A 25,857-nucleotide genomic window follows, 5' to 3' on the forward strand; every position below is an offset into this window, starting at 1 on the left:
TACTCCAATTAAAAGACAGAGTGAGTGGCACCTGGCTGGTTTAGTCATAGATCATGTGACTCTTAATTTTGGGGTCATAAGTTTGAGCCCCTCATTGGGGATAGAGTTTACTTTAAAAAAAAAGACATAGGGTGACAGAGCAGAAAAGAGACCCACCTATATGCTGCTGACAAGAGACACAATCAGACTGAAAGACACCTGCAGATTGAAAGCAACGGGATGGAGAAACATTTATCATGTCAATGGATCTCAAAAGAAAGCCAGAGTTGCAATACCTGTATCAGACAAAATAGACCTTAAAACAAAGACTATAACATGAGACAAAGAAGAACACTACATAATAATAAAGGAGTCAATCCAACAAGATATAACAACTGTAAATATTGATGTACCCAACATGAGATAATCCAAATACATAAAACAGTTAATAACAAACATAAAGGAACTCATTGATAGTAATACAATAATAACAGGGGACTTTAACACCCCACTTACATTGGTGGACAGATCATCCAAACAGAAAATCAACAAGGAAACATTGGCTTTGAATGACACACTGGACCAGATGGATTTAACAAACATATTCAGCACATTCCATCTTAAAACAGCAGAATACACACTCTTTTCAAACGCACATGGAACATTCTCCAGAACAGATCACAAATTAGGCCATAAATCTGTCACATTTCCATACACTAATAATAAAGCAGCAGAAAGAGAAATTAAGAAAACAACTCCACTTACAATTGTACCAAAACTAACAAGACACCTAGGAATAAACCTAACCAGAGAAGTGAAACACCTGTAGTATGAAAACTATAGAATACTGATGAAAGAAATTCAAAACAACACAAAGAAATGGAAAGACATCCCATGTTCACGTTGGAAGAACAAATATTGTTAAAATGTCTCTACACATTTAATGCAATCCCTATCAAAATACCAATAGAATTTTTCACAAAATTAGAACAAACAATCCTAAAATTTGTGTGGAACCAAACAAGATGCTGAATAGCCAAATCAATCATGAAAAAGAAAAGCAAAGAGAGGGGCACCTAGGTGGCTCAGTCGGTTGAGCGACTGACTTTGGCTCAGGTCCTGATCTCACGGTTTGCGAGTTTGGGCCCGGCATGGGGCTCTGTGCTGACAGCTCAGAGCCTGGAGCCTGCTTCGGATTCTGTGTCTCCCTCTCTCTGTGCCCCTCCCCCTCTCATGCTCTGTCTCTCTTGGTCTCAGAAATAAATAAACATTTAAAACAATTAAAAAAAAAAAAGAAAGAAAAGCAAAGCTAGAGGAATCACAATTCCAGATTTCAAGTTACATTACAAAGCTGTAGTCACCAAAACAACGACACTGGCATAAAAACAGATACATAAATTAATGGAACAGAACAGAAAACCCAGAAATAAACCCACAATTACATAGCCAATTATCTTCAACAAAGCAAAAAGGAATATCCAATGGGAAAAAGACAGTCTCTTCAACAAATGGTGTTGGGAAAACTGGAGAGCAACATGCAAAAGAATGAAACTGGACCACTTTCTTATACCATACACAGAAACAAACTCAAAATGGATTAAAGACCATTAAACCATCAAAATCCTAGAATAGTGCATAGGCAGTAACGTCTCTGACATCAGCTGTAGCAACATTTTCCTAAATACATTTCCTGAGGCAAAGGAAATAAAAGCAAAAAGAAACTACTAGGACTACATCAAAATAAAAAGCTTCTGCACAGCAAAGGAAACAATCAACAAAACTAAAAGGCAACCTACAGAACAGAAAATATTTGTAAATGATATATCTGAAAAAGGGTTACCATCCAAAATATATGAAGAACTTACACGATTCAACACCCAAAAAACCAAATAATCCAATTAAAAAATGGACAAAAACATGAACTGACATTTGTCGAAAGAAGATATCCAGATGGCCAACAGACACTGAAAAGATGCTCAACATCTCTCATCATTAGGGAAATGCAAATCAAAACTACAATATGACATCACAACTGTCAGAATGGCTAAAATCAAAAACACAAGCAACAAGTGTTGGTGAACATGTGGAGAAAGGGTAACCCTCTTGCACTGCTTTCAGGAATGCAAACTGGTGTAGCCACTGAGGAAAACAGAATAGAATTTCCTCAAAAGTTAAAAATAGGACTATTTTGGGGGCACCTGGGTGGCACCTCACTTCAGCTCAGATCATGATCTCGCAGTTCACAAGTTCGAGCCCCATATCGGGGTCTGTGCTGACAGCTCAGAGCCTTGAGACTGCTTCGGATTCTGTGTCTCCCTCTCTTTCTTCCCCTCCTCTGCTCATGCTTGCTCGCTCTCTCTCTCATTCCCTCTCTCTCTCAGAAATAAACATTAAAAATTATTTTTAAAAAATAGAACTATTTTACAATCCAGTAATCACATTACTGATATTTACTCCAAATTATTAAAATACTGGGGCACCTGGGTGGCTCAGTCAGTTGAGCGTCAGACTCTTGATTTTGGCTCAGGTCATGATCTCTCCCTCTACTGGGTGTGGAGTCTGCTTAAGATTCCGTCCCTCTTCCTCTACCCTCCTCCACTCACACTCTCCCTCCCTCTCTCAAAACAAAAATATTAAAACACTAATTCAGAGGAACACATGCATCCCTTTATAGCAGCATTATTTACAATAGCCAAATTATGGAAACAGCCCAAGTGTTCACTGACAGATGGACAAGATGTGGTATATATGCATGATGCAATATTAATCAGGCTTAAAAAAAAATGAAATCTTGCCATTTACAATGACATGGATGGAGTTAGTGTATAACGTGAAGCAAAATAAGTCAAAGAAAGACAAATACCACATGATTTCACTCATATGCAGAATTTAAGAAACAAAACAAAAAAAAGAGACAAACCAAGACAAACTACCCTTAACTGTAGAGAACAAACTGATGGTTACCAGAAGGGAGGTCGGTAGGTATATGGGTGAAAAAGGTGAAGGGGATTAAGAAGTTCATCTGTAATGACGAGCAATGGATGATTCATGGAATTGCTGAATCAGTATATTGTACACTGGAAACTAACGTAACTGTAACTATATGGAACTACAATTTTTTAAAAATTTCAATATATTGGTGCAGAAAACCTATAAAAAGTTATGAACAAGTGGGATTCATCCTAGGAATTCAAGGTTGGTTGAACGTTCCAAAATTTATGTAATTCAGAATACTACCTGGATAAAAAAAAGAAAACTCATGTGATTATTCTAATAGATACAGAAAGAATATTAGACAAATTCCACAATGATTAAAACAAATCTTTTAGAAAATTCCAGCAGACTACAGAACTTCCTTAAACTGATAAAGCACAGCTATAAAAAAAACAGTTAATTATGCCACAATGAAGAATGAATTCTTTACCTCTAAGATTAGAAACAAGACATGAATATCTTCTCTCACCACTTGTATTTAATGGTATATTTGGTAATCCCATAGTTATTAAAGAAAAAGAAATAAAAGGCATACAGTTTCAAAATGAACTTATCCTTTTTCACAGATAACATAATTGTGTATGCAAAACATCCTTGGGAATCTCCAAAAAATCTACTGGAATAAATAAGATTAGCAAAGTTACAACACACAATGTAAATATACATAAAGCAACTGGATTTCTATTTACATCCAACAACTGGAAAACCAAATTATAAAATAAATGCCATTTATATCATCATCAAAATCATGAAACCCATCTACTAAATATGCAGAAAACAAGTACAATGAAAGCTATCTGTCACTCCAAAAAAAATTAAAGGTGTAAATAAAGGGAAAGATACAGGCATACCTCGTTTATTATGCTTTGCAGATACTGAAATTTTTACAAATTGAAGATCTGTGGCAACCCTGCATCAGGCAACTCTATTGACACATTTTTTTTCAATAGCATTTGCTCACTCCATGTCTCTGTGTCACACTTTGGTAATTCTCACAATATTTCAAATTTTTTCATTCATTATTATTATATTTGTAACTGCGATTGTGTGATCAATGATCTTTGATGTTACTATTCTAATTGTTTGGGAGCACCACAACCATGTAAAATGGAGAACTTATTCCATAAATGTGCATTGTGACTGCTCTACTACCTGGCCATTCCCCATCTCTTTCTCTCTCTTCAGGCCTCCTTATTCCCTGAGACACAACAATATTAAAATTAGGCCAATTAATAACTCTACAATGGCTTCTAAGTGCTCAAGTAAAGGGAGGAGTTGCACATCTCTCATTTTAAATCAAAAGCAAGGAAAGATTAAACTTAGTGGGGAAGGCAAATCAAAAGCTGAGATAAGCTGAAAGCTGGGCCTTTTGTGCCCAACAGTCGGCCAAGTTACAAATGCAGAGGGAAAGTTTTTGAAAGAAATGAAAAGTGAGACTCCAGCAAACAAAATGAATGATAAGAAAGTGAAACCACCTTATTGCTGATATGGAAAAAGTTTGAGTGGTCTGGATAGATCATCAAATCAGGTACAACATTCCTTTAAGCCAAAGCTTAATCAAGGGCAAAGCCCTAACTCTCTTCAATTCTATGAAACCTGAAAAAGGTAAGGAAGCTGCCGAATAAAAATTTGAAGCTAGCAGAAGTGTCTGGAAGAATTTCATTCCAACTCTTATGGATGACTTTGCGGGGTTCAGGACTTCAGTGGAGGAAGTCACTGCATATGTGGTAGAAACAGCAAGAGAACTGGGATTAGAAGTGGAGCCTGAAGATGTGACTGAATTGTTTGAACAATGAGGAATTGCTTCTTATGGATTAGCAAATACAGTGGTTTCTTGAGATGGAATCTATTCCCAGTGAAGATACTGTGAAAATTGTTAGCATGAAAAAAAATTAGAATATTACATAAACTTTGTTGATAAGCAGTAGCAGGGTTTGAGAGGATGGACTCTAATTTTGAAAAAAGTTCTATGATGGGTAAAAATGCTATCAGATAGCATCACGTGCTACAGGGAATCATTCATGAAAGGAAGAATCAATCAATGTGGCAAACTTCATTGTTGCATTATTTTAAGAAATTGCCACAGCCACCCCCACCTTCACTACCAATCACCCTGACCAGTCAACAGCCATCGATATCAAGGCAAAACTCACCACAGGCAAAAAGCTCAGATGATGGCTAGTGATTTTTAGCAATGAAGTATTTTTTAATAAAAGTATGTGCATTGTTTTTGGACCTAATGCTACTGCACACTTAATAAATTATAGCATAATGTGAACGTAAACTTTTATATGCACTGGGAAACCAAAAAATTCATTCTGAATTTGAAAAAAATCAATCTAATTATTTGGACTCAAATTATTTCAATACTCACTTTGTTTCAATGGTCTGGAACTGAACCCACGGTATCAGAAAACTCAATATTGTTTTATGTCTTTTTTTATAGAATTTTTTTAAATGTTTATTTATTTTGACAGAGCGAGAAAGTGGGGAAGGGGCAGAGAGAGAAAAACCCAAGTAGGCTCCATGCTGTCAGTGAAGAACCCGATGCAGGGCTCAGTCCCACGAACCATGAAATCATGACCTGAGCTGAAATCAAGAGCCAGACACTTAACCTACTGAGCCACTCAGGCGCTCCTAAAGACTCCATATTGTTAAAATATAAATCCTTCCCAGACTATCCTAAAGACCCAAGACTATCTCAACCAGAATTTTAAGCAAAGTTTTAGAAAAAATGGACAGGAAATTCTAAAATTTATATGGAGGGGTGCCTGGGTGCCTTAGTTGGTTAAGCATCTGACTCTTGATTTCAGCTCAGGTCATAATCTCACAGTTCCTGGGATCAAGCCCCTTGTTGGGCTCTGCACTGACAGCGTGGAGCTTGCTTGGGATTCATTCTTTCTCTCTCCTCCCCACCTCCACCTACTCTGCCTCTCCCCCTGCTCTCCCCCCAAAATAAATAAACTTAAGAAAAATACAATTTACATGGAAACAACAAAGAATGTACAATAATCCAAATAATTTTGAAATGGAAAACATATTTGGAGAACTAAATATTCAATATTTGGTAAGTTTTCACAAAGCTACATAATCAAGGTGTGTTATATTCAAACAGACCCATTAAACAGAACAGACTCCAGATCTAGAACTACAGAAATGTGGTCAATTTGTCTTTGACAAAGGTGCCAAGGCAGTTCAATGGAAAAGTAATCTTCCAGAAAATGGTGTCAACATAACTAGACATAGAAATGCAAAAAATGAACCACAACTCTTATTTCACATCATATAGAGAAAGTAAAGAAAACATAGGAGGAAGAAAACATAGGAGGAAACAAGAAAACATAGGAGGAAATTTTACTGACCTTAGATTAGGTAAAACTTTCTTTAAAAAGATACAAAAACCATAAAATATAAAAGAAAAACCAATGATACATTTAAAAACTAATGAAAAACTCTGCTCTTCCAAGACACTATTAAAAAAATTAGAAAAAGCATACGATAGGTAGAAAACGTTAACAAAGTATTTATCTGATAATGGTCTTATATCTAGATTACATGAAGAATTCTTCCACCTCAGTTAAGACCAAAAAGAAAAAAAGAAACACCCTAATTTTTAAAGACTGGGCTAAAGATTTAAACAGACCTGAAACAGGAAAATATATGAATAGCCACAAAGCCCATTAAAAGATGTTCAACTTCATTAATTATCAGAAAAATACAAATTAAAACCCAGTAAGATACAAAGACACCCACTAGAATCTTAAATTAAAAAAAAAAAAACTTACAATACCAAATATTGGTGAGGGTGTGGAGCAACTAGAACTATGATACATACACCCTTAAAGGGTATGCAAACTGGCACAGTCACACTAGAAATATCTGGCAGTTTCTTATGAAGTTACTCTAAGACCAACAGTACCATACTTCTGGGTATTTACACAGGAGAAATGAAAACAAATGTCTACACAAAGACTCATACCTAAATGGACAGAGCAACTTTATTCCTAACAGCCCAAAAGGAAAAAACCTCTATTCTATCAACTGGGATATACATGGAAGATAAACTGTGGTAGATGCATGCAAAGGCATACTAGTTAGGAATAAAAAATGATACGTACAAAAACATGCATAAATCCCAAAATCTACATGAAAGAAGAAAAAAGTAAATACTATATGATGTATTTAAAATTCTAACAGGGAAAAACTATTGCGATAGAAAGTAGATCACTGGTTGACAGAGCCAGGGAGAGGGATCAGGAAAAAATGACTACAAATACCTACAAGGAAACTTTTTGGAGTAACAGCAATATTTTATCATTATTTGGTGGTAGTAATCACCTACAGGCATCTCTAAAACTCACCATTATACACTTAAAGCTACTGACTTTAACTCTGTTAATTATACCCCAATACAATTTAAAAATTAAAAAGGAAGGAGAAAACGGAATTGCATTCTTGAGGAAATCACATGGTAAGTTCTGCTCACCCAATGAGACCAGGTGGCTGTAGTTCTCCAGCATCACATCTCTGTATAGGGTTCTTTGAGCAGGGTCCATCTGGTGCCACTCCTCCTGGGTGACCTCCACAGTCACGTCCTTGAATGACACTGATACCTGTAATAACACACTTTCTATTCAATCTGAGGGGCTCAAAAACCGGTAATATGGAAAATGCCTTGGAAAACTAATACGTATTATGTTTACTGTTGAGAATTTAAAACAAAATTTTATAAAGTATGCCTATTATGGCCCTATCATTATCTTACACTAGAATTATGCTAGGCAAAATTAGAGAAAGACAAATATCATATGACCTCACTCATATGAGGACTTTAAGATGCAAAACAGATGAATATAAGGGAAGGGAAGCGAAAATAATATAAAAACAGGGAGGGTTACAAAACATAAAAGACTCTAGGGGCACCTGGGTGGCTCAGTCTATTGAGTGTCCGACTTCGGCTCAGGTCATGGTCTCACAACTCGTGGGTTCGAGCCCTGGGTCGGGCTCTGTGCTGACAGCTGAGAGCCTGGAGCCTGCTTCGGATTCTGTGTCTCCCTCTCTCTCTGCCCCTAACCCACACTTGCATTCTGTTTCTGTCTCTCTCAAAAATAAGTAAACATTAAAACATAAGACACTCTTAAATACAGCGAACAGAGGGTTACTGGAGGGGTTGTGGGAGGGGATGGGCTAAATGCGTAAGGAGCATTAAGGAATCTATTCCTGAAATCATTGTTGCACTATATGCTAGCTTGGATGTAAATTTAATACATATATATATATATATATATATATATATATGTGAATAATACACAGATGGAATTTTACACTGCATTGTTGGTTACATGATTTTGAAACACAAAAGGGAGGTCAAACTGATGTATATAATCACTGCAATCACACACATAATCAGAGCAAATTTTGAAGATAGAAAGAAGCCAGATTCTAAAACTTATATGAAGAGGTAAAGGGGGACTTAGAATATCCAATATCCAATCAATTATGAAAAAAGTTTGGGGGATTCACATTACTGATTTCAAGACTTATCTTAGGGGTGCCTGGGTGGTTCAGTTGGTTAAGCATCCAACTTCAGCTCAGGTCTCATGATTCATGATCTCAGGGTTCATGGGTTTGAGCCCTGTGTCAGGCTCTGTGCTGACAGCTCAGAGCCTGAGCCTGCTTCAGATTCTGTTTCTCTCTCTCTTTTTGCCCCTCCCCTGCTCACACTGTGTGTGTCTCTCTCTCAAAAATAAACATTGAAAAAAAAAAAAAAAACTTCTCTTGAAACAACAGTAATCTAGGCAGTATGATGTTAGCAAAAGGACTAACACAGATAAGAAGAGAATACGGATTCCAGAAACAGAACCACAAAGAATATAAAGTCAAATAATTCCCAAAAGAGGTGCCAAAGGAATTCAGTGGAGAAGGAGTATTCTTTGCAACAAATGTTAGACATACGTAAACAACATTTGCAACAACAACAACAACAACAACAACAACGCAAACGACATTTGCAACAAATGTCAGACATATGTAAACAAAACTAAATAAATAATCTTGGCCTATCCCTTGTGCCATAAGAAAAAATGAATTCAAAATGATCATAGACCTATAAAACTTCTAGAAACCGGAGAGGAAATCTTTGTGACTTTGGCTTAGGAAAAGATTTTTTACATATGACCAAGACCAAAAAAAAGCATAAATAATAAAAGCAAAAAGATTAAAGATTTTGAAAAGTTGATTAAAACACTTCTGCTCTTTGAAAGACACATGGTAAGAGACACAGGAGACTTATGATCATTTAATAAACTGACTTGATATTCAAAATCTTCACATAAAAATCCCCCCACCAATAACAGGCAATTTTTCTCATATAAAATACAGGGGGAAAAACATTAGCCCAAGAAAAAAAATAAGTAAAAATGTGTCCTATACTTATAGGCTAATATAACCACAACACCAAAATTGGATAGGAACACATGAAAAATTAGGCTCACCTAAATTACGATACAGAAATAAGTACCAGCAGAAAGATCACAGCCAACATGTATACAAGCAATTCACCAGCAAGGGTGTGTACAGGAAATCGACAATATTTAAAAATTCATAATGCTATTCACAATACTTACAGATTAAAGGAAACAAGCTATGTCTTTATTTCAATAGATATAGAAAAAGTTCTCAATATAATTCAAAGCACATTCATGACTCAACTGAAATCTAACCCAACTGGTAACTGGAGGGAATATAATCATCAACAAAGGTTACCTACCCAGAACCAACAAAAAACATTAAGAGCTAATATTGAAACTGTGTATTTTCTCCCAAAACTAGCTTTATCCCTATTTCTCTTTTTCCATCTAATGTACAGACCCTTATAAGCCCCATTAAAATCAATACAGTGCTGGGGCACCTGGGTGACTCAGTAGGTTAAGCATCCGACTTCATCTCGGGTCATGATCTCACGGTTGGTGGGTTCGAGCCCCACGTCGGGCTCTGTGCTGACAGCTCAGAGCCTGGAGCCTGTTTCAGATTCTGTGTTTGTGTCTCTCTCTCTGCCCCTCCCCCGTTCATGCTCTGTTTCTATCTCAAAAATAAATAAACATAAAAAATTTTTAATAAATAAATAAGTAAATAAAATAAAATCAATACAGTGCAATGTGGAGAAAGAAAGGAGAAAGAGCTCACCTGAGATGTGTTCATGCTGCTGCTCTTGGGAAAGTGCAGAGGGCTGTGCAGACTCAGCTGGGAGGCCTGAGGAGGAACACACAGAGACACATGTCCATGTAAGACTCAGAAAACGTCATGTGGCCTAAGACCTACAGCTTTTCACTGGCTAAACAAATTTTTCTGCGGTTAAATGATAACTTAGTGGGTTTTTTTTTTCTTAATGATTAACAGAAACAACACAAGCAAGAACTAGTATTCATTTAATGCATAAAGTACATGAAGGATAAGGCATTGCTCCTTCATTAAAATTAACAAAATATTCAGGCTGTATCACTTAACTATTTTCCTAGTAACATTGCTTAGCTCTTAAAAGAGAAAATCCACAGAAAGCCAAATAAAAGGACTATGGAATGCTTTAAGGCAAGAATTTTTCATTAACTTTCACTGGGTTACAGTTTCTCAAAGGGTCCTTTTCATAAGATGCTTTTGATGACTTACCAGTGAGAAAGTGAACTGCACTGTGTTTTCCTCCTGGCTCTGCCACAAAATAGGTGTCACCTGACAAGTCACCACTAACATCCAATTTCTTTACAGCTTCTAAGAGTCTGTAGCAGATAACCAAGGAAAGCCTTCATTAGTCCTTATTTTAGGATTCTATGAGTTCAAGATAAGTCAATATTGTTACTTGTGGTGATGGTCACTTGTGAAGGACACGTATGAGAGCAGTGCAGCATCCGTAAACAGTGAAGAATGAAGGGAATGATGGCCATTTAGCAGGAGTGGTATCAAAACAAATGCAGGAAACCTCATTTAAAATGGGAGTCAGGAAGCCCTGAATGGGGAGCTCTCACACATGCTCCTTGTCCTGCAGGAACAAGGTTAAGAATCATCTTACTTTGCACACAGGAATTCGATTTCCTACTTTTAAGAAAAAGACGGAAGATCCCTCCCCAACCCAGCAAATAGGTACTAACCACTGCTTGCAGCCAATAAGTGCCACAACCGCAAACTCTTGTTCTTTTCCAATGGACTTTTATTCCAAACCCTCCCCATTTTCCTCCCAAAACCTAGTGAAAGTTTACCTTCCCTTTGTCTCTTTGGATTTGCCTATGGTTTGCCATAGTTTGCTTGTCCCCCATTGCAATTCCTCTGCTATTCCCAAATAAACTCAATTTGCTGGTAAAATAACTGGCTATTTTTAAGTTTTGACAACAGAACACAATTTCCACCCTCTGGCTGGTTACCCCTTACCCCCAGATCTCACCCTCACAAGTGCAAGTTCCTGGGCAACATACTTCTGGGCCACCCCAGCTCCCTCTTCTCAAAGGTGGCCCAGATCCCCCACCATCACACAGTGTGGTGGCTTCTGGATGTGGCAACATCTCCAAATCTGAGCAGGTAGGATCAAGAACTACTTCTGACAGCTCTGTTTTTTGCTTCTGCTCTGAAGGTCTAGCGAGGAGGATAAGAACAGGGATGCTGTTCCTGGAGACCTCAATTCGAACATCACAAGAGCTGCTTTGTTCTAAAATAAATTTGTTTCCCAAGATCTGGGACCTGGGTCAGAGAAACAAAATCACTTTAGGGCTACAAACTTGACTCTTGGAATTCACTGTGATTTCAGACAATCTGCCACTGCAGGAAAAGCTAGGAGCCTCTATCTGAACCAAGGATTCTGATGAGGTACCAGAAATTCCAGACTACATATGACAATGTTCTAAGTCCATTCACATTCTCCTTCAATTTTATCCCTGGGTGTTCAGGGACAGGTCACTCTGCTAGGTGCTGTGAAGGCTGTATTGGTGGTTTTAGGCAGGTGTGATATTTAGACGAGGCCTGAGATTTAAAGCACACCTGCCCTTAAATCAGAGCTTCCTCACAGCTAGCTTGTAACCTGAGCACATGGCTCTGCCAACCTCAGCCTCGTTTGCTTCCTTTTCTTTTTTAAATGTGGATAGTTAGCCAACCTCATAAAATGGTTGTGATGTTTACATAAGCCACCCAGTGAATAGAAGTGTGTCTTCCGAATATAATAGCAGTTGCCACTTCTGAGTTGGCTATTTGCTTTACAGGTAATAACTTCTCTAACTCGCATAACAAACATTATTTTCAGAAGAGAAACCGGACTCTTACTCTGGTTCCTTCGGCCGCCCCTGCCTACAAGGGTAACAGAACTGGAATTTACCCCGGGTCTTTCTAGCTCCAGAAATCGGGTTCTCACCGCAGAAAGCTCTTCCGCGCTTTCGGGCTCACGGTGGGAATTATAAACAAGTTTTCCCTTCCCGCCGCCATGGGCTTTTCTCGAATCAAGGGTCTCTGCATACCCAACCCCTCACCTGCTTCTGGCGTGATTCAGCCCCACCTGTGCCCCAGGGGTTCCCCAGAGGTCTTTGATGGCTCAAGCATTTAGAGTCCGGCCTGGGGAATTCCCGAGGCTTCTATTCCTTTCTCCCCGACCACAAGCCCCTTCCTCCATGCTGGTCCCAAAGCCTCCCAGATTTCGTATCAGCCCCATGCTCTCACTTGAGGTTGGAACCCAGGCAAGCGCGCCACCTGACCACCGGACCGCTGAAAGCACTAACGCAAAGAGGTAGGATAAGGTAAGTACATGCGCAGATGGAGCCCGGACCGGTTCCCAGGATGCTGCGCGACGAGCCAGGTCCATACCACCAGACTACATTTCCCGTAAAGCTCCGCTCCCGCGCCTTGAAGTGACCTGGAGCGTATCCTCTATCTGAACAGTTGAAAGATGTGATCTTGACGATCTCTCCTTCCCAGGTTTTCTCAGAATCGCCAAACGTTAGGGCTTAAACTTGAAGTTTACCGCCAAATACAATACGTGGTCCTCGATCAAGTCCCGATTAAATAAACAACAGCTGCCAAAGGCCTTGGAGACTGTCGAGGAAATCTGAATAGGCACTGGGTTGCTCCTAGGTGTAAAAATAATTGAGATCACATAGGGAAACGAGCTGTCTCTCTCAAAAATATTTTTTTTAATTTTAATAAAAATAAAATAATATTTAAAGTTGCCAAGAGAATTTAGATTTGTAGAGGTATCTCTTGGGAATAAGGCTGTGAAACTTAAGTAAAATAATTTAAAATGAAGCACAGTAGTACTAAATTTAAAAGATTTTCTCCTTTACCCCAAATTCCAGTTAGGCTCCTTTATGCCTTCTTTTCAACTAGGTCTATCAACTTTGCCCTATAAATACTTGAAAAAATTCTAAGTCTCTAACAGCTCAAGGTCACATACTTAGGATGACACTAAGAGTGTTTTTAGAGGGCCTGCCTGAAAAACTCAAGGCTGCCAAAAGAATTTGTTCCAGCCAACACCTGAAGGACCCTTGTCTCTCAGTTTCTGTAGGAGGGTAAGAGCCTAATTTCAACAAGTGCCAGTTAGCAAATCCAGGTGGATTTCAAATGGACCAATTCTTCCTTCTGCTTTTTGTAATTTTTCACTTCCCTCATTCTACTGAGCTCCAACTCGCCCCCTTTCTGTTCCCTTCTTCTTCCTTTAAAACTCCCAGTCACCTCTGTACAAACTGAAGTTGAGTTCAGTTCACGCTGGAATCTATTCCCTGTCGCAATTGGATATTACCAGTTTACCAACTAAAATCTGTTGTTTAATAGCTTTATCTTTAACATACAAAAGAATGGTATCTGTAATCTGCAGGGCTTACTCAGGAAAGAAAGAAAAAAAAGCAAATAAATTTTTCAAAAGTGCATAATACATACAAATATACACAACCCAAAATAAGAAAATGGTTATCATGCAAATTATTCACATCCCAGAGATGACTCTACTTAAATCATGTGAGCATTCTCTTATTACCGAATTAGGGACATATGGTCATTATATTATAGGAACTTTGTTTTTGCTAAGTTACACCTACTTAGAATATTTTGGGTGTTAAATAACAAAAATTCAACCAACTACATTTTAAAGATGTAAAATTGATTCATTAATGGATTCATGAATCAGACAGCACCCTATCTAGCAAATAGAGGGGAATTCCAAAGGGCTACAGAAAATGAAAGGTTATTAAAGGCAGAACAACAAAGTCATAAACAGAAAAAAAAAATTATTTTGGGTGAGGTACCTTCCTTTGGGAACAAAAGAGTCTTATTAGGTGGATTACCTCATCTTCTTTTGGGGAATAGAGAGGACCTATGTGACAGATTACCTTACTGTTGCTGACCAGAAAAGTCCTGACTGACTGGCTAAGACTACATTTCTGGGGGAAGTTGAAACTGCAATTAGGTTAGGATTTAAGCCCCAGTGGTCTGGCATAAATGACTCCACTTTGGGCCTGTGGTTTTCTTTTTAACAGCATATCTTGGGTAAATATTTTATGGCATCAATTATTTATGACAATGATAAATAGATTTTTCAAATTAGATCTTATTCACTAGGGGAAAAAAATAAATAGAGTCATTAAAAAGTTAGTATGATCTATGAGAACACAAACATAAAGTTTTAGTCCTGACATTAAGAAGAATTTGAGGGGTGCCTGGGTGGCTCAATCGGTTGAGCGTCAGACTTCGGCTCGGGTCATGATCTCATGGCTTGTGAGTTCAAACCCCTGTTGTGCTCTGTGCTGACAGCTCAGAGCCTGGAGCCTGCTTTGGATTCTGTGTCCCCCTCCCTCTCAGCCCCTCCCCTGCTCACAATTGTTCTCTCTCCCTCTCTCTCAAAAATAAAAAAAATATCAACAAAATTAAAAAAAAAATGGGTGCCTGGATGGCTTAGTAGGTTGAGCGTCTGGCTTTGGCTCAGGTCATGATCTTGCGGCTTGTGGGTTCAGGCCCCGTGTCGGGCTCTGTGCTGACAGCTCGGAGCCTGGGACCTGCTTCAGATTCTATGTCTCCCTCTCTGTATTCTCCTCTCCCACTCGTGCTCTGTCTTTCTCTCAAAAATAATTAACATTAAAAAAATTTAAAAAAAGAACTTGAATAAATGTCAATTTTCTGTAATGAGAACACTAAATAGTCCTTGACAATATTCAGATTAGAATCTCAAAACATTCTTAAGCTTGTTTTCTCTCTTCAACATTTTTTCTCACTTTTTAACCTAAAGGAACTATTCCAATCATCATTAGGACAAAAATAAACAATATAATGATCAGAGAAGTGTTGAAAGACACAGCAATGTCTCTCACACATTAATGCTATTGGTAAAACATTGAACAATTCTCTTGCAACAATACAGGTCCAAGAAAAGAAATAATGAGAAGGTAGCATGTGTTTGGGCTGGCTTTCAGAGCAGTGGGCCAGAGAACCTTCAACCACCTCCTTAGGATAGCAAGGAGGCCAAAGTAGGGTCATACCCACAATATTCATGTAAAACAACTTCCAACATGTAAATGTTTCTAGGAAATTACTAAATTATTCAAGAAAACATGTTTAATAAATAGAGACATATAAATATAAAGCCCTCAGCACCTTCCCTAGGAAATACCTGTCCCCACCCTTATCCCATCCCTGAGATCCCCAACTCAGACCTGGGATGTACTCTGTCACTCCCCTCTTCCCAGTCAGTGCTGTGGGTATAGTCGAGACAGGGCTTTTTGGGAGAGGAGCCCAGGAAAAGGGTAAGGGACCAGCTCTGGGCTCCCTTGGCAATCTTCCCGCCTGCCTGGCTCTACAGGATCTGGGACTCAAAAGCAAAAAGACAGGTGGCAATGAGCTCACACTTACTGATCATCTGCTATGTGTCATAAAGAACTCCAGATACTTGGTATTTGCCTTCCATTTCATCTTCTCAACAACCATCCAAGGTGGGTATCATCCTCAGGTGATCTTCATCAGGAAAGAGACCTTTAGGAGAAGGGACTGGGGTGATTCTCAGACGTGAAGCTGGTCTATTACAAATCTGTCCCTCCCAACTAGGGGAGGTCTGTTCTCAAGCTTCACTGTGTCTGGTTGCTCTTCACCCAAAGAAAGCTCACCATAAGGGGCTGGGCTTTCATTTTTACTGACATGGAGCCCCTGAGCTAAGAGCAGGAGTATGAGAGTATCAATGGTCAAAGGAATGCCCACAGAGAGAAACAGAGAAATGCTAGTCATATGGAAACACAAAACCTCTCATTTCTGGCAGGGAAAAAGAAGCATCCTGAAGGAAGCATCCTAAAGGGGGTTCAACACTGGTAAAGTTAGACATGCACTGAGGGACTCAAAGTCTGCTGAGCTCAAGGGCCCAGATTATATGCAGTCCCATTTCCAGAGGGCCTGTAGTACACTGGGATCTGTGGGCAGGCCTGCTGTTTCTGTTGCCATTGCTGCAGAGTTTGTTACTGGGATTATTAGAGTTCATAATAAGAAAACATCATATACAGGGTCTCAAGTGAATAGAAGGGATTGTGAGAGATGAAATGAGAGATGAGAAGATTTGGGGTTTTCTGGGAAGACACTGGGGGTTACAATAAACTATGTCACTGAGAGAGAGTTCAGCCACAGCCCTTTCTATGCTTGCAGGTGAACAACAGGTGATGCAAGTGGGAACTAATGAGAGGTGCCAGGGCTAGCCTTTCCCTCCATCTCCTATCTCAGGTGGTGCCAGGGGAGTAGATTGGGAAGGGTTTGTCCCCTTCCACTTTTGGAAACAGAACAGGAGCTGAAAGGAAAAAGGGGTTACAACTTCCTTTTCCATCCAGAAAATTGAACTAGGGATAAGAAGGTTTGAGTCTTGTCCAGGTTCCAGCACCAACTTACTATGTAACTTCAGCAAAGTCACTCCACATCCTTGGACTTCTATTCTTCCTCTGTGAATCAGAGATAAAGCACCCTTCACAGAATGATTACAGGTGGGAATCCGACTGATAGGAATCACTTTGAGTGGCACAGCAGGGTGCCAGTATCTGTCCCATATAGGGATGTGTACATGAGGGTGCCTTGTGGTAAACTCTACCTCCCCCAGACTCTCTCCTTTTCACTGCCTCTCCTGTCTCTCCTTTCCCTTTCCCCCTCTCTTAAACAGAATGGTCTCTCGCTTCTTCCTGCAGGAAAAAGTAAAAGGAGAAGGAGATTCACACTCCCCCATTCCTTGCCCCCACTTAGCTTTCAGGGGGAAGTGAAGTGCTAAGCACCTTTAAAATCTATTTTCCCAGAGATTTAGAGTATAATGACAGTCTGTTTTCAAGATACTGTCTTTCATTGGTTTTTACTCTAAAGGACTTTATGCCTCTACCAAGGAATGAGACACTTCTGCTGTGACTAAAATATTCTCAACAGCTGAATACTTTGTAGGAAATAAGAAACCTAAAATAAACCTGAGGCACCTAGGTGGCTCAGTTGGTTGAGCATCTGACTCAATTTCAGGTCGAGTCATGACCCCAGGGTCCTGGAATCAAGCCCCACATCAGGTGCGCTGAGCATGGAGTCCATTTGGGTTTCTCTCTCTCTCTCTCTCTCCTTCTGCCCCTCTCTCCCACTCTCTCTCTCTAAAAAAAATAAATAGGGGCTCCTGTGTGACTCAGTTGGTTAAGCGTCTGACTTCAGCTCAGGTTCATGAGTTTAAGCCCCATGTCTGCCTCTATACCGACAGCTCAGAGCCTGGAGACTGCTTCAGATTCTATGTCTCCCTCTCTCTCTGTCTCTCTGTCTCTCTGTCTCTCTGTCTCTCTCTCTCAAAAATAAACATTTTTTTAAAAATTAAAAATAAATAAAAATTAAAATTAAATTAGAAAATGTAAAACTAAACATAAACATGTTTGCCTCACTTTCCTCTTAAAAAGGAGCTTGTGGGAAGGTGCAAAGCCCTGTGATATTGGCCATTCCAAGATGGGAGAGCAAAAAATAAATAAAATAAAACCCTAAATTCTTATTAAACTCTCTTATCTCTGGAGTTTTCTTCCATTGAAATCATGAACCAGGCTGAGTTTATTCTGAAGATGACTGCAGAACTCTGTAACAGAAAGGGAAGTGTGTGATGTACCTATCTGGAGGACTCCTGTAGATAGACATCTGTTGCCACCATCTTTGAACAGAGGTCAGTATCTCACTATAGCTGTAGGCAAGTTCTAGGTATTTAAGTGTTTCATTGAGAACCCACTCATATCCCTTACTTCTCTGTCAGTGAGATCTCCCAAGGCATCTTTAAGGATACAAGGGACACATATACATCATGTTCCCTATGTGATAGAAGATCATTATAAAGATGCATAGGGATATGAAGAGTTATGAGAAATTCTCTCATCTGCCTATCTGTGATTGCAGAACCCAGGCCTTTTAGAAACAGGGACACCTGGGTGGCTCAGTCCATTAAATGTCTGACTTTGGCTCAGGTCATGATCTTGCCGTTCATGGGTTTGAGTCCTGCCTCAGGCTCTGTGCTGACAGCTTGGAGCCTGGAGCCTGCTTCAGATTCTGTGTCTCTTTCTCAGCCCCTTCCCCACTTGTTCTCTGTATGTCTCTCAAAAATAAACAAACATTAAACAAAAAATTTAGAAAAGAGATCATTATTTGAGACATAGCTTGATCCTCAGTGATACGATTTCTTACATACAGGTAGCATTTCTATTTCCCAAGAACTATAACAAATGTGATTGGACCACTCAGAAACAATTGTTCCACATGGTATCTCTGGCTTCATAGAATAAGCATGGCTTGAATGCAATTTCATTACCTCACTGACTCCCAGTCAAGGAACTAACTGCCTGTAGGAGGTGCCATAAATACTGCATGAGAATATATTTAAATCTCCAATACATAGAGAACAACAGCCCAAGATTATAGGTTTTTAAATCAATTTCACTATAGTCAGAAAACATTCTCTAACCTTTCAATCTTTAGAATTTGTTTCAAATTTCTTTGTGGCCCAAAATACGGTCTGTCTTTGTGTTTTGCATATATTTGAAAAGAATGTGTATTCTGAAGTTGTTCAGTATAGTTTTCTACATAGATCTACATATAGTTTTCTATATCCTTTCTAGAGCTACTTCTTTGCTACCTTTTTCTATTGGTTACTGAGAGAAGGGTGTCAAATTCCCAAGGAAGATTGTGTCTTTTTTTCTCTTTTTAGTCTCTGTTTTTGCACTGTATATTTTGAAGTTTTCCTATTAGGTATGTATATACATATTTATGACTATGTCCTCCTGATAATTTGATGCTTTCTCACACGAATTGTTTCTTTTTATCTCTGGCAATACCCATGGTGTTGAGTCCTACTTTAGTAAGTTGTATCAGGTTTCTCATGCTTGGTGTTTACAGAGTATGCTCTATCACTATTCACATTTCTACTTTCAATCAACCTGTGTCTTTGCAGTTAAAATACCTCTCTTAGACAAAATATAATTGGATCTTGCTTTTTTATCCAGCCTAAAAGCCTTCATCTTTTAGTTTGAGTGTTAAGTCCATTTACTATGATAACTGATATAGGTGAGCTTAAGTCTACAGCCTTGGGGTTTTTTTCCCCCTTCAGCACTTAAAGAAGTCATTCTCTCATAATGGTCTTTTTGAGGTCATTCAGATTTTAATTTTGATAAGAAGTCTACTGCCATTTCTAGGGATGTTCCCCATTATGGACCATGCATTTTTATTTCCTCTGTATTCTTTTTTTTTTAAGATTTTATTTTTAGGGGCGCCTGGGTGGCTTAGTCAGTTAAGCATCAGACTTCGCCTCAGGTCATGATCTCACAGTTCGTGAGCTTATGCCCCACACTAAGCAGCTCAGAGCTGCTTCAGATACTGTGTCCCCTCTATCTCTCTGCCCCTCCCCTACTTGTGCGCTCTTTCTCTCTCTCTCTCAAAAATAACTAAACATTTTTTTAAAATATTTTATTTTTAAGTAAACTCTACACCCAATGTGGGGCTTGAACTCACAACCCTGAGATCAAGAGACTGAGGCAGCCAGACACCCTTCCTCTGTATTCTTTTAACATTTTCTCTTTATATTTCATTTCAAGAGATTTTCTATGATATACCTAGGTGTAGTTTTATTCATATTTCTCAGCTTAGGTGTTGGGCTTTGGGGGCCTGTGATGTGATGTTTTTCACCAACCTTGAAAAATTTAGGCTATTATTTCTTCAGTTTGTCTTTCCTATTATCAAATACATATTTTGCCATTCTCCCTTCTTTCTCCCTTTGTGTTTCCAATTACACGTTAGATCACTTGCTATTTTCCCACACATCACTAAGGCTCCGTTTCTAATTCTTCAATCTATCTCTACCTTTAATCTTTAGTTTGGATAATTTCTATTGATGTCTCTTCAAGTTCATGAACTTTTTCTATATTCACCAATAATTATCAAGCCCATCCAGTGATATTTTTTCATTTCACATATTCAACTTTTCAGTTCTAGAATTCCCTTTTTTATAATTATCATATATATCTCTGCTTAAGTTCTCCATCTGTTCACTCATTATGTCCATACCTATGTCTTTATATGAAAATAGCTGCTACAAAATACATAGGGACTAATTTCAGGATCTAAATCATCTTGGGTCTTTTCTATTGGCATTTTTTTCCCTTGGATTTGGGTCATATTATCATGTATTTAGTAATTAATGATTAGATGATGGACATTATGGATGATATATTGTAGAGATTCTGTTTTATATTTGTAGATCTTGAATATTGTTCAGGCAGACAGTTGAGTTACTGGTGGATCCTTTTGACATGTAAGGCTTTCTTTTCATCTTTAATAAGATGTGTCTATTATAATATTGGACTTAATTCTAGGACATGGTCTTTCTCCAAGGTGTAATCTTATTTCTAAGGACTGACTTTTCTATGGTTTCACTGAAACACCAAGGTCCTATCTAGGTTTCTCTACTACAGCTGGCCAGAAGTGCTTACATCTTCCATCAGTGTCTACCAGCTGATACCGTAATTTAGTTCTCAGTCTCACAACAAACAACCTACAGTAAGCATCATGGAAACCTGGCCTGCATCCATTCAACCCTGCTCTTGGCCAAGGACCCATTTTGAATTAAAACCAGACCCCTGCCACCCCTCTCTCCCTCTACAACATATGTGTGCACACATGCACATATGCATACACACATACGCGCACGCGCACACACACACACACACACACACACACAAACCAGAATTTCCTTGTCTTAAGAAACTTGTCCTACAAATTCCAGTTACTTCTTTAGTCCAGCAGGACCATTACCGCACTTGAGCTCCAACTCTTTGTGCAAAACAGAAGAGTACCTTGTGAAGCAAAGGGCTAAGGGATTGAGGGACTAAAAATGTGCATTTCTGTTCTCTCAAGTATCCCTGGCCTGAAATGCCTATTTTACAATGCTTGAAAATAGTTGCCTCCTATTATGTCAACTTTTATGTCTGTTTTTGGTGATGGCCAGACTGATACAAGTGACTCTATCATTGGCAGAGCTGAAGTCTTAGCTATTGCATTTTTAAAAATTGTGATAAAACATATACAAGATAGGGGTACCTGGATTGCTTGGTCGGTAGAGCATGAAACTCTCGATCTCTGGGTTGTGAGTCTGAGACCCACAATCGGTGTAGAAGTTACTTTAAATTGCATTTAGGGCACCTGAGTGGTTCAGTCGGTTAAGCATCCAACTCTTGATTTTGGCTCAGGTCAGGATCTCATGGTTTGTGAGTTCGAGCCCTGCATCAGGCTCTGTGCTAACAGTATGGAGCCTGTTTAAGATTCTCTGTCTCCCTCTCTTTGCCCCTCCCCGACTCACGATCTCTCTCTCTCAAAAATAAATAAGTAAACATTTTCTAAAATTGCATTTAAAGTATACATAACATAGGGGCACCTGGGTGGCTCAGTCAGTTGAGAGTCTGGCTTTGGCTCAGCTCATGATCTCATGGTCTGTGGGTTTGAGCCCCATGTGGAGCTCTGTGCTGACAGCTTGGAGCCTAGAGCCTGCTTCGGATTCTGTGTCTCCCTCTTTCTGTCTGCCCCTCCCCTGTTAGCATTCTGTCTCACTCTAAAAGAAAAAAACATTAAAAAAATTTTTTTAAAATATACATAACATGAAAATTACTTTAACCATTTAAGTGTACAGTTCAGTGACAGTAAGTACATTCATATCATTGTACAACCATCACCACTATCCATCTCTAGAACTTCTTCAATATCCCAAACTGAAACACTGTGTCTATTAAACAATGACACCTCATTTCCCTTTCTCCTAACCCCTGGCAACCACTATTCTGCCTCTGTCTTTATGAATTTGACTACTCTAAATACCTCATATACATGGGATCATACAATATTTGCCCAATTTGTTAGGCTTATTTCATATAGCATAATGACTTCGAGGCTTATCCAGATGTAGCATGTCACAATTTCCTTCCTTTTTAAGGCTTAATAATATTCCATTGTATGTACTTATTACATTTTGTCCATTCATCTGTTAATGGGCACTTGGGTTGTTTCCACTTTTTAGCTATTGGAATAATGCTGCTATAAACATGGGTGTACAAATATCTGTTCAAGTCCCTAATTTTGATTACTCTCTGCGTATACCCAGAAGCAAAATTGCTCTATTGAATGGTAATTACATGTTAAATTTTCTGAGGAACTTCCACACTGTTATCCATGGGGGCTACATCATTTTTTATTCCCATCAGCAATACACAAAGGTTCCAATTTCTTCACATTATCACAAACATTTGTTTTATGTTTTTTTTTTATAGTAACCATCCTAATGGGTATGAAGTGGCATCTCTTTGTGGCTTTGATTTGCATTTTCCTAATTACTACTGATGTTGAGCATCTTTTCATGTGCCTGTTGGCTCTTTGTAGATCTTCTTTGGAGAAATGTCTATTCAAGTTCCTTGCCATTTTGAATTGGTTGTTTGCTTTTTGTTGTTGTTGAGTTTTAGGAGTTCTTTATATATTCTGGATATTAATCCTTATCAGATATGTGATTTGCAAATATGTTCTCCCATTCTTTGGGTTGCCTTTACTTTATTGATAGTGTCCTTTAATACACAAAATTTTAAGATTTTCATGAAGTCCAGTTTGTCTGTTTTTTCCTTTCTGCCTGTGATTTCCATGTCGTATCTAAGAAATCATTGCCAAATCCAATGTTATGAAGATTTCCCGCTATAAATCTAACAGGTTTATAGTTATTTTGAGTAATTTTTGTATATTAGAGGACTAGGTATTAGGAAAGGGTCCAACTTCATTCTTTTGGATGTGGATGTCCAATTTCCCCAGCACTATTTGTTGACTGTCATTTCCCATGAATGGTCTTTGACACTTTTATTGAAAGTTATCTGACCATATATGTGAAAGTTTATTTCTGGGATTTCTGTTCCATTCCATTGGTCGACATGTCTGTCTTTATGCCAATACCACACTATTTGGTTACCATAGCTTTGTAGTAAATTTAGAAATCTGGAAGCATGAGTCCTCTAACTTTGTTCTTCCTTTTCATGATTGTTTTGGCTATTCAGGGTCCCTTGCGATTCCATATCAATTTTAGATTTTTCAATTTATGCAAAAAAACAAAAAAAAGTCATTGGGATTTTGACAGGGATTGCATTGAATCTAGATGCATTAACATCTTAACATCTTCCAATCCATGAACAGGGGATGTCTTTCTATCTGTGTCTTTCAGCAATGTTTTGTAGTTTTTACTGTATGAATCTTTCATTTCCTTGGTTAAGTTTATACCTAAGTATATTTTTTTCTTTTTGATGCCAGATAAATGGAATTATTTTCTTAATTTCATTTTCAGAATATTCGTTGCAAGTGTATAAAAATGCAATTGGTGTTTGCGTGTTGATACTGTACTTTGCTATTTTACTAAAATCTTTTATTATAGGTAATCATCTTTTGTGTGCAGATTCTTTAGGATTTTTTATATATAGTACCATGTTATCAGAGAGTATAGTTTTATTTCTTCCTTTCCAATTTTGATTCCCTTCATTTCTCTTAATTGCCTAGTTGTACTGCCTAGAATTTCCAGTACAGTGTTGAATAACAGTGGCAAAAGCAGGCATCCTTTTCTTGTTCCTGATCTTAGTGGGAAGTTTTCAGCCTTTGACTATTGAGTACTATTATGTAGATTAGTATATAAATGCTCTTTATCATGTTGAGTAAGTTTCCTTTTATTCTTAGTTTGGTGAATGTTTTTATTATGGAAGGGCATTGAATTGTGTCAAATGATTTTTGTGTCAATTGAAATGATCAGGTGGTTTCTTACCTTCATTCTATTAATGTGGTATATGACATCAATCAATTTTCTTTTGCTGAACCATGACTGCATTCCTGGGATAAATTCCACTTGGTCATGGTATATAATCTTCTTAGATTTAGTTTGCTGGTATTTTTAAGGATTTTTACATCTGTACTCATAGGGCATATTAGACTACATTTTTCTTTTCTTGAAGTGTCTTTGTTTAGGTTTTTTATCGGGGAAGACTGGGCTCATAGAATGAATTATGAAGTATTACATCTTCTTTTATTTTGGTGACTAATTTATAAAGGATTTATGTTAATTCTTCCTTAAACGTTGGGTGCAATTCTCCAGGGAAGGCCTTTGGTCCTGGACTTTTGTTTTTTGGGAGATTGTTGATTACTGATTCGTTCTGTTTACTTGTTATATGACCATTCAGATTTTTTATCTCTTCTTGGTTCTGTTTTGGCAATGTGTGGATTTCTAGAAATGTGTCTGTTTCATCTAGTTTTGTCTAATTTGTTGGTGTACATTTATTCATAGTATTCTCATAATCCTTTTTCTTTCTGTAAGTTTTGTAGTAATGTTCTCACATTCATTCTGAAATTTGATGATTTGCGTCATTTTTTCTTCGTCTAGGTAAAGTTTGTCAACTTTATTTAACTTTTCAAAGAACCAACTTTTGATTTCATTGATTCTTATGGTTATTCTAATTCTCCACTCTAGCATTCATTATTCCCTTTCTTCTGCTAGCTTTGGGTTTGGTTTGCTTCTGTTTGATGTTACTTAAGATGTAAAGTTAGGTTATTGATTTGAGATCTTTTATTTTTAAGTAGGCATTTACAACTATAAATTTTCTGTCACATACTGCTTTGACTGCATCTCATCAGTTTTGGTATGTTGCATTTTGTTTTTATCTTAAAATATTTTCTGATTTTCCTTGTGATTTCTTCTTGGACCCATTGGTTGTTTAAAACTGTGTTGTTATTCTTGCTATTTAATTTCCAGAGTCCTTAGATAGCTGCTATATATATTCTGTTGAGAATTTATAGTTGCATTCAGTGGGAGACACAAAGTAGAACATGCTTATTCCATCTTCTTTGGAATTGGACCCTTCTTTTTCTGTTTAGCAATTTACTATAATTACTATATGAGTGGGCGTAAGTCTACCACCTTGGTATTTTGTTTTTTCTTTCAGCACTTAAAGAAGTCATTCCCCCATAATGATTTTTTGACATCTTTCTGGCCTCAACTATTTCTAATGAGAATTCTTCTATCATTTGTACAGTTGTTCTCCACTAGAAATTCTTCTGTATTCTCTAGAAGACTATAATTAGATGAGCCAAAATCCAAGCAGCGGGAGGAATACATGATACCAAGTGACATCATGAAGTACAAAACCATGGTGCTGAAGAAAAAATAATAGTTAACTGGTGGGAGGAGAGGACCCCTTTCTAAAGACATGGGACTAGAGTTGAATTTTAAGGACAAAGCAGGCGGACACCAGGAAGTAACAGGCAAGGGAACTGATTATTCACTCATGAGAAGGATGAGCTTGGGAGTTTGTGTGAAGTTGTCCTGACAGATACAGAACCCATAAGGAG

At 38.1% G+C, this 25,857-nt stretch overlaps 1 protein-coding gene across 1 annotated transcript in view; it reads right to left on the reverse strand.

The window, feature by feature from the left end:
- The window catches only part of LOC106971488 (zinc finger protein 782-like), a 64,347-nt gene that overhangs the window by 30,826 nt on the left and 7,664 nt on the right, over window positions 1-25,857 (reverse strand). Inside the window, 4 exon segments of the mRNA XM_053205150.1 lie at window positions 7,460-7,586; window positions 10,159-10,224; window positions 10,639-10,745; window positions 15,838-15,957. Coding sequence (XP_053061125.1) covers window positions 7,460-7,586; window positions 10,159-10,224; window positions 10,639-10,719 — 274 coding nt within the window. The 5' untranslated portion in view covers window positions 10,720-10,745; window positions 15,838-15,957.

This window comes from Acinonyx jubatus, chromosome D4, assembly GCF_027475565.1.
Source record: "Acinonyx jubatus isolate Ajub_Pintada_27869175 chromosome D4, VMU_Ajub_asm_v1.0, whole genome shotgun sequence".
NCBI lineage: Eukaryota > Metazoa > Chordata > Mammalia > Carnivora > Felidae > Acinonyx > Acinonyx jubatus.